At 33.6% G+C, this 15,477-nt stretch overlaps 1 protein-coding gene across 1 annotated transcript in view; it reads right to left on the bottom strand.

Annotated features, from left to right (window-relative positions):
* Positions 1 to 13,699: 13,699 nt before the first annotated feature.
* Positions 13,700 to 15,477, bottom strand: part of LOC148301605 (sodium-dependent noradrenaline transporter-like) — a 60,499-nt gene continuing 58,721 nt past the window's right edge. Inside the window, exons 18-19 of the mRNA XM_088272998.1 lie at positions 15,199 to 15,366; positions 13,700 to 14,270 (exon numbers count right to left, since the gene is read on the bottom strand). Coding sequence (XP_088129124.1) covers positions 14,172 to 14,270; positions 15,199 to 15,366 — 267 coding nt within the window. The 3' untranslated portion in view covers positions 13,700 to 14,171. The remainder of the gene's footprint in view (positions 14,271 to 15,198; positions 15,367 to 15,477) is intronic.

Below are 15,477 nucleotides of genomic sequence, written 5' to 3'. Positions count from 1 at the left end.
ACCGAGTAAGAAATACCGACATCCGGAGCATGTGTAAGACGGAGGATATCGTGAGGTGGGGACGACAACGAAGGCGATACTGGAATGATCATGTAAACAGAATGTCAGAAGACAGACTTCCACGTATCGCCCTTCAAGGTAACCCTGAAGGACGCAGACCCCCAGACAGACCTCCGAAAAGATGGAAAGACAGCTGGGAGTCGACATCCCAAGAGCGACATGCGGAGGCACAAACAGATCCCTAGGATCTACAAAAAGAAGAAGAAGACTTTTGACAATATTCACGTTTTTGATTGCGTAGTCCACCTGACGAATGTTTAGTTACTATGAATCCACAAATATAGTTTAGTTATCTAAGGGTTGAATATATTTGAAAATCAAAATTGCCAAGTGTTGAAATTTTTCCGTTCGATTATATGACTGGCAAATTAGTGTAAAATATTTAATTCTGAATTTTTCTATGAATTATTTTAAATTGGACTTAAATGAATTGTATGGGGGAGCTAACCGTAATATATCGTCCCATATGTAGATACTGCCGAATGCGCTAATATGTAGTTTCAAAGTCATATGTGCTAAGGGAAACTTTATAACGTAAATGAATCGACTTCGAATATAAAGTATATATATGTATATGATGTATCTATACGCCTGCTTTTCCACGTTTGGTTTGTGAAGCGGCCAGTACGCCCGTGCAAGGTTGGGAAGGGAAAAATGCATGCGTCAACTTACGATATATGTATAATTAATTAATTTTTACTTAATTGTTTCCGATCATTTTATGAATATGTTTCTTGCAATGTATTTATGATTAAAGTAAGAGAAAAGTTTTAAATTGCCTGTTTATTTCACCCTTCCCGTTTCTGCGATCCTGATCACTCAAGTATTATTCCAACTAACTAACCATAACGTCGCTTACGCAAGGGTAGGCAGAGAGAATAGAACTCCACACCACTCTGTCCTTGCAAACATTCTCCGCCTCTTCCACATTCATGCATCTCCTCATACATACCCGCCTATTGTTTTGACTCCTAACCTGACCACTTTCAAGTATTTGGCATACTTGATCGTGCCAAGTTTTTCTCGGTCTTCCTCTGCTCCTTTTTCCAATTACATTCGCCTCATAAATTTGTTTTACTGTTCTTTCTGCACTCATTCTTTCCACATCCCCAAACCATCTCAACACACCTTTCTTAATTTTATCGATAATGCTTGTCCTAGTCTTGCATTTTCTTTTTTGACATCTCATCAAAGATGAAGAAGAATATGGAAGTCCGGGCATTTACAGGGCTGACGACCGTCATAGGCTGGTTTAAGTGATCACTTTACACACGTGTAACATTCACCAATTCTACCCATTATTGACAACCACACTACTCAAATTCTTGGAAGTTCTATATATAAATGAACCAATTTAGAAACCTTGTTCTTGAATCACTAGAACTTCACAAGAGACATCTATTGATGAGATGAAAAGATGCTTTTTTATTGAGCAGAAACTCTTTTATTAGTATGTGAGGTCCGAATCCTGGATTATAATCACACACATGAGAAACGCCAGAAAATATCATTTTCATTTTTATTATTTAAGCTTATAATTTGACCAGATAATATATTTACAACATTTTGAGTGTGTCCAAATACTTGTTCACAAAATCTGGATTACCTCCAATTACAGGAGTAACATTGCTCTTGAATCACTACAACTAGAGACATCTATTGGTGAGATGAAAAGAAGCTTTTTGGACACACTCAAAATGTTGTAAATTGCATTTTTTTCTTATTTAACCATTGGAACATCTGGTACTGTTGAGGATAAAAACAAGAAATGTGTATGATAAAAATAAAAGGAAAAATTATATATGGAAAAACCCTGACTTGAAGATCGGCAGCAAAATAAAAACATATAAAACCTGTGTGACCCATCATGACACATGGGATCAAATGCAGAGCGGACACCGCAGTAACAAAAAACGCGTTTAGAGTGTCGGAAATGATGACTCTAAGGAGCATATCTGGCAAGAGTCTTCGAGTTGGAATAAGGAACACCAGGATAAGGGAAATATGCGAGATGGAAGATGTCGTTAGGTGGGGAAGGCAACGAAGGAGGCAATGGTATGCGCGTGTGAGGAGAATGGAACCATCCAGACTCCCCCACATCGCACTGCACAAGGCAGACCACCAAAGAGATGGATTGACAGCTGGGAATCCACATCGCAGGAGGCTTATCCTTCATAAAAAGGCCACAATAATAATAATAAATAAATTTGGATAACTTATATAGCGCCATTTTTGTAAAAAAATACCTCAAGGGCACAAGACCTACACCAAGAAGAAGTAATACTTTTTTTTATTATATTTATTTTGAGGTCAAGGGATCTTGCATCCCTTATGTCACTGTGACCATATTAGGTCAATGGTGACCTCTCTCTGTATTACAGCTCACTGCCAAGACCTACGTGAGTCATGTAACTCACAACCTGTCTTGGTGGCAGGAGCTTCACCTTCTCGGAGTCCAGTAGAGGTCCTCCAAGGATGTGACTTGGTTTGCGAGTGCGTCACAAATGTAGAGAATGTGTATTGGCGTTTCGTTATCCTCCATACTAGTAGTTTACCAAAAGGATAATAAAAACACTATATAACAAAACAATCTATATATTTTTCATCTAACACTTAGCTTGGGTACATTTATTAGTAAATATTTATATGTTAATACAAGCGTTTACATATATATATATATTTGTATTTGCCTTATAAGTACATACATAAAAACCACATAAATTTGGACTCTATAAATATATATATATATATATATATATATATATATATATATATATATATATATCCTATTAGTGAAAACCCATATTTTCTAAGAAGTTAACATTAAAAGATCATATCTTTATAATATAAATACCTTTTACACATTCTACTAACATTGAGTACAGTTTACAAATAAATTATTTTGATAATTATTTTAATGTATATTTTTCTAAAGGGATAACTTACGAAGCCTCTATTTCAGAGACTTGTTTGGAGATAGAAGATAATTTTGAGAACAAATATAAAAAGTGCATTATGAACTATAGAAGTCATTTTGCAATAGGTGGGAATGGAACCTCTGCGATGATAGCTTTGTAGTCGAGTGTTTCACAACTACGCTACATTGTTTTTGTAAGACTCCTTTTTTTAGATAAGTGTATTTAAGTCTTGGCAAGTGAGGTCTTGCCAACTGAACTGTCTGTGCAGTGAGTTTTTTTGTAAACTACGCTATCTAAGCAGTGAGTTCTTGCGAGCTAACCTGTATCAGAAGGGAGAATGCTTGTGGAATAAACTGTATCTAAAAAGCGAGTTTTTGCGAACTAAACTGCATTTCAGGAGTGGGTTCTTGCAAATTAAACTGTATCTGAGCAGTGAGTTCTTGCGAACTTAAGGGCGATTGTCCACTACCCGGAATTTGACCGTCCGGCAGTCCGGTTTTGAAAAATGAAAGCGACTACGACAGTTTAGCGTGATGGAATTTACGCGCAACGTGTTCACGCACCGATCCGAAGAAAGATGGACAAAAGCACAAGCCAATCCAAGCCAATCATCGTTTTAAAACGCTAACTGATATGCCGGATGGTAAAATTCAGTGTAATTTCGTGTAGTGAACAAACGCCCAAACAGTATTTGAAGGGAGAGTCCTTATGAATTAAACTGTATGTAAGCAGTCAGTTCTTGCGAACAAAAGTATCTAAAGAGTGAGTTCTTGCGAACTTAACTATATCAGAGCAGTGAGTTCTTGCGAACCGAACTGTATCTGTGGAGTGAGTTCTTGCAAACTAAACTGTATCTGAAGGGAGAGTTCTTGCGAACTAAACTATCTGAAGGGAAAGTTCTTGCGAACTAAACTGTATCTGAAGGGAGAGTTCTTGCGAACTAAACTATCTGAAGGGAGATTTCTTGCAAACTAAACTGTATCTGAAGGGAGAGTTCTTGCGAACTAAACTATCTGAAGGGAGAGTTCTTGCGAACTAAACTGTATCTGAAGGGAGAGTTCTTGAAAAGTAAACTATGTAAAGAGTAAGTTCTTGCAAATTAAACCGTATCTGAGTTCTTGCAAACTTAAGTATTTGCGTAGTGAGTTCTTGTGAACTAAACTGTATTCGAAGAGGAGTTCTTCCAAACTAAACTGTAATACTTAACGACGAAGAGTGGTGGAGTTCTTGACAGTACAAAAGATACAACAATTTAATAGACACAATGGATTCAGTATCTTATATCAATCAAGATTTGTCACATAGCTCATTTATTTGTCCTGTCATATTTTAGTATTTAGTTCTTGCAAACTAAACTGTATCTGAAGAGACAGTACTTACAATTTATGAAGGGTATAGAAGACAGAGAATACAAAACATGATTTGTTTGATTAAAAAAGCAGACTGGATGTTTATCCCTCGGCTCTCATTAGTTTACTGGATATTAACACAATTAAAAACTAATGCTTATTACGCTCACTCCTTTCAAGGACGTCATAAATCAAAAATCGTCAATTTTCAGTTTTGCATGTTTTCGGAATGCCCAGAAAATGTACTATATCCCAGCAAAAGAGGCATATTTTTAACCTAATATTTACCCGCTACTGGGCAGAAAGTACGGTTTTTGCATTTTGAAGAACAGGTATTGTTTAAATATTTTTTTTAAATATACTAAATATTTTTCAAATGAAAATAAAAACCTTTAGGTTTTACCTAAAAAGATCTATTGCACAGTAAAAATTTCAATAAGTGGCTTGATATTTATTTTTTTAATTTAAAAAACCTTCTCCTGAAAAATCTAGTTTTTTGATTTATGACGTTCTTGAAAGGAGTGAGCGATATATTTATACATATAGCACAGTGGTTGTTAGCCTGGGTTCGATCGAACCCTAGGGGTTCGGTGAGTCAGCCTCCCGGGTCCCGCAGGGGGCAAAACACACCCGACTTGTACAATATTATGAAAAATGGTACAACGTATGACATACTAATTTATCTAAACGATCTAGTATATTTTTTGAAAGTAATATATCAAATATCATGAAAAATGATACGACGTATGATATATTCATTTATCCAATAGATCTAGTATATTATTTGAAAGGAATATATCAAATATCATGAAAAATGATACGACGTATGATATATTCATTTATCCAATAGATGTAGTATATTATTTGAAAGGAATATATCAAATATCATGAAAAATGATACGACGTATGATATATTCATTTATCCAATAGATGTAGTATATTATTTGAAAGGAATATATCAAATATCATGAAAAATGATACGACGTATGATATATTCATTTATCCAATAGATGTAGTATATTATTTGAAAGGAATATATCAAATATCATGAAAAATGATACGACATATGATATATTCATTTATCCAATAGATCTAGTATATTATTTGAAAGGAATATATCAAATATCATGAAAAATGATACGACGTATGATATATTAATTTATCCAATAGATCTAGTATATTATTTGAAAGGAATATGTGAATCTAGCAATATTTGTTTCCAATTAAGGGTTCAGTGAACGCGCATATCAAACTGGGCGGGTTCGGTACCTCCAACATGGTTAAGAACCACTGATATAGCATCATACAAAAAATAATAACATTTTGACAATATTTTTTTTCTTCTACCACTAATTCTATGAAACATTTTAATATTATCATCTAAAAAAATGCGTTGGTACATTTTCTATAACCATTTAAGCTAAAACAGATTACAATAAATATTGGTATCCATATTTTTTTAATTTTTCAATTATCCATCGCATTGCTCGGTATATACTCTAAGTACTTATTATCTAAACAAATATATGATATTTTGGCTAGTTTTATAATAGGTATAATTTTAAAAGTACAGGTGAGACCAGCTCGATACATTTTCCTAAGGAACTAATGATATTTACGTATTCTTAAATTTAACATATAGTACATAAAACCACCATCAAGTCATTAAAAATATCACTAAAGGCAAAAAATATAGAGTAAAAGCACTAAGCAAAAAATATATTTAAAAAATGTTATGTAATCAACTCTTTTCCTCGTCAAATGATGTATAGGGCACTGTATTACAGATGTAATCACAGGTGACATGTCGCTCACTCCTTTCAACATCGTCATATATCAAAAATTGACAATTTTCAGTTGTGCGTGTTTTCGGAATGCCCAGAAAATGTTCTATATCCCAGCAAAAGCGGCATATTTTTAACTTAATATTTACCCGCTACAGGGCAGAAAGTGTTGTTTTTGCATTTTTGAAGAAAAGGTATTGTTTAATTATTTTTTAAAATAAACTAAATATTTTTCAAATGGAGAGAAATAATTCAGGTTTTACCTAAAAAGAGCTGTTGCACAGTAAAAAGTTCGATAAGTGGCTTGATATTTATTTTTAATACATTGTATTATATTTTTAAACTTTAAAAACGATCTCCTGAAAATCAAGTTTTTTGATTTATGACGTTGTTGAAAGGAGTGAGCGATGTGTTGTGCTTCAGTTCGCATTCCAGGGCGCCACATTAAATAAATACTATATAACGACAGTCAGTTATCGCCAACTGTCTTTGACCAATATTGGTGATATATGACCGCAGTAGTTTTAAACCACCCGAAGTACTTTTAACCCATCTAAAGTGGTTTTAAATTACCCAAAGAAAACATGAGAGAAGAACTCAACTGGTTACCTATAAAAAAGAGACTAATGTATAATATATTTTGTATTTTAAAATCATAAAGAAGTGGTATTACACAAAGTAAACAATGGATGGTAAGGATAGTGTTTTAATATATAATATGTTTATCTTTATATTTATTTTTTTTTATGATAAATTACCCAAATAATTTTTGGAAAAAACAGTTTTAAACAAAAATTTTCATGAACATAGTACTAGAAATAATGATGAAATAACACTTCCATTTTTGAAAAATCACAAAATTGTATTATATAATGTAAAAGGGTTTGAAAATGTATGAAGAGATGCCTGAATGTATGAAGAATAAAAAGAGTCTGAAAGAATTTAAAAATAAATGTTTTGTTCACTGTAAGAAGATGTAAATATACAATATATGATGTAAATCAAGTGTAAAAATAGTTAGAATTAAATATAATATAAGCTAACTAAACTAATAAAAAAAATGGTTTTAAACCACCCAGAGTGGTTTTGAACTTACCGAAGTAGTTTTAAACCACCCACCCAATGTGGTTTATGTCACCCAAAGTGGTGTTAAACCACCCAAAGTGATTTTAAACCACCCGGTTGGAAAAGTTTCAAATTGCCTTTACTGGACTGATGAAATTGGGAGAGCGATAATACCGGTTTTAGGTAAATAAAACCGTGAACAGATTAAACAATCAAATTTTTATTTTAGTTACTCATAATTTACTAATATTTATGCAAAAAAAAAACACCCATTACACACAAGTTAACTTAGATATTTTAGCAGTTTAAATATATTTATCGGCTTAGCCAAATTTATTAAAAGTTAACACACATAAAATGATTTCTCATGGAGTAGTTTTTTATTACAAATTAATGAGAGTTAAGCTTAAAGCTTCTAACCAACGTCACCTAACATCCATAGAAAACTCTTATAGGTAAATAAAACTGATTACTTTGATATAAAGGTTTCAGTTGTATATTTTAATATGGTTACATATTATAAGTATCATAATCTATTAAAAATTAAAGGCCTGTTATTATATTTACAGAGAAGTCTATGAAAAATCTTGTAGTACTTGTACTACAAAATATACTAAGCAAGTACCTACCTGGGAATTTGAGAAATGTTTCTGAATTTAAAAAACGGGGCCATCCCTAATATTGAAAAATAATCTCCAATATGGCGGCGGTTTCCTTTCACAGCTGATTTAAAATGACAGATTGATTATACCAATCTACGTTTCTTTAAACGAGTTTTTACTCATTGGATCAATGTCAATATACAGTCGGATATGGATATATGGGAATGGGACTTTTAAAAAAATATTAAATATGATCCCTCATATATCCATGATGCATTTTACAGAGGAATAAAATGGTTAAGCCAGATCTCTTTTAACCCTGGCCAAAAAATGGGCATCTCGGCGAAGAAATAGCTGATTTTAAAGTAGTAATGGGTGTTGTAATAGATTATAATGGAGTTTTGGGCTGGGTATTGCGGGGGCATTGCAGGAGCCTGGGCGAAGACCAATCCCACATCGGATCTCTGTTTGTTCATATCCTCTCTCACGAGAGGTGGTATCATACATGATAAAACTAGTGAAGGACATTGGTACCATAAACCAAGCTAGGACACAAAATGCCGAACCCTCTTCTAGTGGAACGGAAGGCCTGTTGAGGACAGTCAGCAGTCCGGCTTCTCCTGAGGAGTGCAACGTGGTTTCCTCCCAGCAATGAGCAAATGCTGACAAGTTCCTGATTGGCCCACACTAGATTATCGCTCCTGTTCCCAACACAAATCTTAATCTGTGTTGTTAATAAAACATGTTTTTAGCTAAAGAGAAACAAAAATCCACCTTAGGATACCTTGTACATAAAAAGCAAAGTAAATAGTAAATGCAACACCCATCTAAAAAAATGGAGCTATGGGCTAGATATACTAAATAGAAAACCTTTATGTATCTAACATTAAAAGCAAACCTTTGTGTTTTAAAGGCAGTTAAAAATTCTTTTAGTTTAAACACTAAAAAAAAAACATAAAAACATTAAACTCATCGGCTTCACTTATATTCAGGTTCGACTGTAGTATTATATATATCGTACTCATACAGGAAAAAGTGACCAAGTGCATATTTTACAAAAACGGGATGATTGTCTATTTGATATCTTACTAGCTTAATATTGCCCTGAAAAACATCCCAAAGGATTTTATAAACTTGGAAGTATAATGTATTGACTTGTTAAAAATGACTAATTGCATTGATGTTTATTTTCTTGCCAAGCAAAAGTGACTTAAATGGCCCTCCTGAACATTTTACGTTTTGTTAGTTGGTCACTTTCTCCTGTACGACTACAATATATTTAAAACAACAAGTTGGTCATTGTGTTTTTATAGTGGCGGAAATAAATATAAAAAATAATGTAAAATTACACGCACCAAATCATCAAAACATCATTAATAACATTTGGCGTACATGTACGGTGATATATTGTATATGTCTATCTTTTAAGCATTCATACCGCATCATGAAGGTACATTACATTAAATTATTTGAATTATAACTTCAAATTTACATAAACATTTATAAATCTAATATTATGTACATTTAAATTATTGTCTACAGCCCTCCTTCAATATTCTCCACATATATATAATGTAACTTTAAAAGTAGGAAAATTCTCTTGTTTTATTTGGTCAGTAAATATAACGTATTATTAAGTGGTTACAAACATTATAACGTTATATTATAAAGTATTATGTTTGGTACAGACGGAGTCAGAATGCATATGGCGGCTATAATTTTTTTCTGTATTGTCTCTGATCACGTCACGCAAGAATTTTAACACGCCGGGTGATTTCGTGTTGACGTTCGTGTCATAAATGTGAAAGAGCGGTGTATTGAAAGCTGTCCCACCGCATGCCCAGATCTGATACAGAAGCATCTAGGCTTCCTGACAGATCTGTTCTTGCAAAGCATTTTTTTAAATGAACTAAGTTGCGAAATTTATTGAAAATATGAAACAATGTAAAATTGTATCCCGATTTTACTGTGAATTTACATTTAAAAGCTTTCAATATCCCTGTCACTGCCAATCTGAATATATACAAGTTTGTAAATCGGTCGCCAAATTTTCTAGAAGTACCCCGGTGTAGGCAGTGAAAGGGATTAGTATTTAGTTCAATTAGTCAGCTAGATCCGATTCCGACCCGACGTTGGCCGGTACACAGACGCCCACAACCCCGACCAGCACAGCAGACAGACACGGAACAGTGCAAAGACATTTACAGAGAATGGTCAGTCATCGTATTTCCACTCAACCATTATTCAAAGAGCGGTGTAATATTAACGAATTAGTAGTTCTCGTCATCCCAAAATTCATATCGCTCACTCCTTTCAAGAACGTCATAAATCAAAAATTGTCAATTTTCAGCTACAGGGCAGAAAGTGTTGTTTTTGCATTTTAAAGAAAAGGTATTGTTTAATTATTTTTTTAAAATAAACTAAATATTTTTCAAATGGAGAAAAAACCTTCAGGTTTTACCTAAAAAGATCTGTTGCACAGTTAAAAGTTCAGTAAGTGGCTTGATATTTATTTTTAATATATTGTGTTATATTTTTAAACATTAAAAACGTTCTCCTGAAAAATCAAGTTTTTTGATTTATGACGTTCTTGAAAGGAGCGAGCGATATGTGAACGTGATAAACCAGAGACAATACAGAAAAAAAAATACAGCCGCCATATGTATTCCGGCTCCGTCTGTAGCCGCCATTGGGCGCTTGTCCACTACCCGGAATTTTACCGTCCGGCAGTCCGGTTTATAAAAATAAAAGTAACTACGACAGTTAAGCGTGATCGAATTTACGCGCAACGTGTTCACGCATCGATCAAGAGCACCGATTCGAAGAAAGACGGACAAAAGCACAAGCCAATCATCGTTTTAAAATCGCTAACTGACGTGCCGGACGTAAATTCCGTGTAATTCCATGTAGTGGGCAAACGCCCATTAGGTTATATTATTAACCGGTTAAAAGCGTTATAATGTATTCGGTTATATTTTAGAGGCCAGTTTCGGTTATGTAGGTTATGAAATATAACGTTTTTAACAAATAACCTAGTTATTTATATGATATTAGTTTAGGTAACAGTTTTAATATTTGAGATTAGGTTAATATAATAAGAACTTACCAGAAATTACATTTTAAAACGTAAATGTTTTAATGACGTATGTATAATAATGAATGACCTAATATGTTAATTCGATAAAGAGATCTTTTATTTACATTTAAGATAAATATGAAACGTTCAAATATAAAAATGAAACATTTAAATATAAAAATGAAACATTTATATATAAAAATGAAACATTTATATATTAAAATGAAACATTTATATATAAAAATAAAACACTCGATAAGACCACTCTTCAGTTAATTGATAGAAACACCAGATCTTGGTGAGGAGAATGGAACCATCCAGACTCCCCCACATCGCATTGTACGGCCAACCCCATGGTAGACGACTCCCGGGCAGACCACCAAAGAGATGGGCCGATAGCTGGGAATCGACGTCGCAGGAGGCTAATCCCTCTTAAAAACAGGCCGTAAGGCCTATTATAAGAAGAAGAAGAAGAAGACCAGATCTTGGAATGTTTTTATCAATAGGTGAAAATATTAACACTTTGTATTTTTTTACAACATTTTGAGTGTGTCCAAATACTTGTTCACAAAATCTGGATTATCTCCAATTACAGGAGTTATTCTCGTATAATTTTTGGACATCTCATCAAAGATGAAGAAGAATATGGAAGTCTGGGCATTTACAGGCCTATGACGGTCGTCAGCCCCGTAAATGCCCAGACTTCCATATTCTTCTTCATCTTTGATGAGATGTCAAAAAATAATATAGTTTGTATTTTGTCTGTTGATGAGAACATGTGTAGTTGTCTAAACTAGTCGTGCTGACATTAATAAATGCAAAAGTGGTCTTAAATAAGTGTTTTATATTTAAATCATCATGTTATTCTAGAAAGTAGATGCCAAATATACATGATGTACATTTTTTTCTTACTTTGATATACGTGAATTATTAATATTAAACACACAATAAATATAATTCATATTTCAAGCATTAACTTTGTGATTTTCCATTTTTACAATTAAAATGTAACTTTGTTTTAAAATCACTATAAAATAGATATTTATAGTGATATAAATATCTATTTTAAAGTGATTTTAAAACAAAGTTGCATTTTAATTATAGCACAATATATATTTTAAGGATACCATTTCAACATTAGTCACATTCAAGTATCTACTACAGTAGCATGATAGCCGTTATGTGTATATTTGTATAATATGAAATATCATACAATAAGTGTGAATATATAAATATATTTTTAAATAAATTCATCGGAGATAAATGGGTAGTTAAAACGTAATAAATTAACGAGATTCATATAATAACATACCAAAAATTCATGTGATTCACATGAACATACCAGAAATTCACGTGATTCACGTGAACATACCAGCAATTGACAAGATTCATGTAATTCATTCATCATGTCATTCATGTATCAACAATGAATATACCAGCGTGAACGAGATTCATGTTAACACACCAGCGAGATTCACGTTGACGTGCCAGCAATTCAAGAAATGTAAACATATCAGCAACGAATATACCAGCGTGAACGAGATTCATGTTAACATACCAGCAATTCAAGAGATTCGTGTAAACATACGAGCAATTCACGAGATTCACGCTGATATACCAGCAATTCAAGGGATTTATGTAAACATATCAACAATGAATATACCAGCGTGAACGAGATTCATTTTAACATACCAGCAAATCACGAGATTATTCCAAATATAGTATGATTCCAGGTTTTATACTAAATATAACTTATGGATTATCAAAGACTGATGCTTCGTTGAAATAAACTCTATTTTTACAAAATACATCAAAATACAATTCTAATTCATTCATCAATAACACTGTTTTTTCATAAATTACCAATATTAATTTCTACATTATAATTTGATTATTAAAATAAATAAACATTTACATTTTTTTACATAGCTTATACACTATACAATGCCTCAAAAGAAGATTTTTTTGACATTGAAACAATTTCACAATAATATAAGTACATATACTTGTATTTTTTTTTGTATTTTTTAGATATACTTTTCTTTACGGTTAGATTTAGTTATTAAATTATGGTCCCACAAAAATATTTATGACCCTTTATATATATTAAAAAAAAAAACAAATAAACTAATAGTTTTTATGAATGTTTTGTTGTGAGATCATCGAACATGGACATGTTTAGATTTTTGAGTACGTCTTCAGTTCGAAATCTTAATATTTATTTTAATTACACTTTTAAAATTTAAGTTTTTAAAATTTGAAATCTTTATATACTAAATGTTCTTAAACTCGTCAAAATAGAACTGAAGACAAAAAATGACAGTATTGTGATTGTCACAATATGATTGAAGACAAGTGACAGTATTCTGCTTGTCACAATAGAATTGAAGACAAAACGTGACAGTATTATGCTTGTCACAATAGAATTGAAGACAAAAAATGACAGTATTGTGCTTGTCACAATAGAGCATTGTGCTGTTCACAAAATAATTGAAGAAAAGAGTAGCTTTTTTGTGCTTGTCATAATAGAACAGAAAACAAGAAAGCGAAGGAAAGGGATAGTATTGTGCTTGTTACAATAGAACCAAAGGACAAAAAAACAGTATTTGTGCTTGTCACAATATAACTGAAGACAACAAGTGACAGTATTGTGCTTGTCACAATAGAATTAAAGACAAAAAGTGACAGTATTGTGCTTGTAAAATGTATTAATAAATTCACAGATATTACAATGTCATTTACTTAAAATACTTACTAGAGTTCAAAATATATATCCTCATGATACAAAAAAAAATAAAGTTTCTCTCCAAGTACAAGAGCTCAGTCTTTTTTTTGGAGAGGCTCAGCGCAACTAAAATTATAAGATTGTATTAAGATTAATTAAAAATGTAACTTTATAAAAAAAAGGAAAATGCCATCAAATTTGGCGAGCGTGCCTTTGCTGTTGCGGGAACGATGGCATGTTATTCTCTTCCACCAGCAGTAAAAAAAAGATGAAAGTGAGATAATCATTCGAAAATAAATCAAAAAAGCTTCTGATTAGGATTCTAAGTAGGAACTTTGTATCATTTTTGTCTCATGCCAATTGATAGGTTAAAAAATTAAGATACGCGTTAGTTGTCGCTAAATTCCTTACATGTGTTGCTTCGGCGCGCCCCACAGATTAAGTGTCTGTCGTAAATTTTACGAACGTCCTGTAATCAAGGGTTAATGTACCTGTCTAATTGCAGGATTTCTCTACGCCCGGAGGCCAAGCACCGCAGGTCGGGTGTTGGCCCGGGCAGACTACAGTTCCCGGCGATGACGTAGCGCCCGGCCTACACGTAGAGCCAGTGCTTCCAGGTGTACCGACTCACCACCTTGGTCCTCTTGATGCTCTCGTGGTCTTCCGGGGGGGAGATGCTCAGAGCGAAGCGCTGGAAAACACACATCGACACATTAAAACACAAGTTACAACATTTTGAGTGTGTCCAAATACTTGTTCACAAAATCTGGATCATCTCCAATTACAGGAGTTATTTTCATATTATTTATAATTAGTTTCATATCACTTAAACCAGCCTATGACGGTCGTCAGCCCCGTAAATGCTTAGACTTCCATATTTTTCTTCATCATTGATGAGATGTCAAAAAATAAAACACAAGTTATTAACATAGAAAAATACAAATTATTAACATATCAAAACACAACTTTTAACGATAAAAAAACAAGTTATTAACACATAAACACACAAGTTTTTAAAACATAAAAACACAACTTTTAACACGTACAAACACAAGTCATTAATACACAAGGACACAAGTTTATAACACATGTTTTTAACACATAAAAATACAAGTCATTGACACATAAAAACTCGAGTTACTAACACATAAAACACAAGTTTATACAGCAGGAAATATTTATATAAATACTGGTTGGCATGGGAAAACTGTCGTGTAACAAGATTGATACAAAGTGGAAATCAGAACCTTTTATGTGCCAAGCAGTTGGCATGGGAAAACTACTATGTGATAAGAATGATACGGAACACCATAACACGGGTTTTAACATAGCCGATGAAGTGCGGGGGCAAACAGAGAGAATAGAATGCCACACCTATCTGGCTTTGCAAACATGTTTCATCTCTTCTAGATTCATGCATCTCCTCATACATACCCGCCGATTATTCCGACTCCAGACCTGACCACGCCCGAGTATTTGAAACACACGATAATGCCGAGTTTTCCTTGGACTGGCGTTCACAGACAGATTGGTGTGAAGGTCTATTCTCTCTACCGTTCTACTCTCTGTTAGATTAGAATATTTTTCACATAATTTAGTTACAGCTTTTGGTCGCTCACCTCCCTGAAGGGCCCCGGCGTGACGCAGAGCCGGTAGACGGCCAGCGCGGGGATCATGAGCACGGAGGAGAGCGCCAGCCCCCAGCCGGCGCACTCGGCCCACCACGGGTACGAGTACTGCTGGTACTGCAGCGGCTGGTGGTACAGCAGCCCGAAGATCACCACTCCCTGCAAGGGTGAAACACGTAACCAGACAAATGAGAAAACTACCATGTGACAAGATTGATACATAGCAGGAAACCAGAACTTCTCATGTGCCGACCGGCTGGTGTGAGAAAA

This window comes from Brachycentrus maculatus, unplaced genomic scaffold (assembly GCF_059751285.1).
Source record: "Brachycentrus maculatus isolate JH-2025_06_01 unplaced genomic scaffold, ASM5975128v1 h1tg000536l, whole genome shotgun sequence".
In the NCBI taxonomy this organism is placed as follows: domain Eukaryota; kingdom Metazoa; phylum Arthropoda; class Insecta; order Trichoptera; family Brachycentridae; genus Brachycentrus; species Brachycentrus maculatus.
The sequence above is the reverse complement of the archived record's forward strand: the minus strand, read 5'-3'. Positions and strand labels throughout refer to the sequence as shown.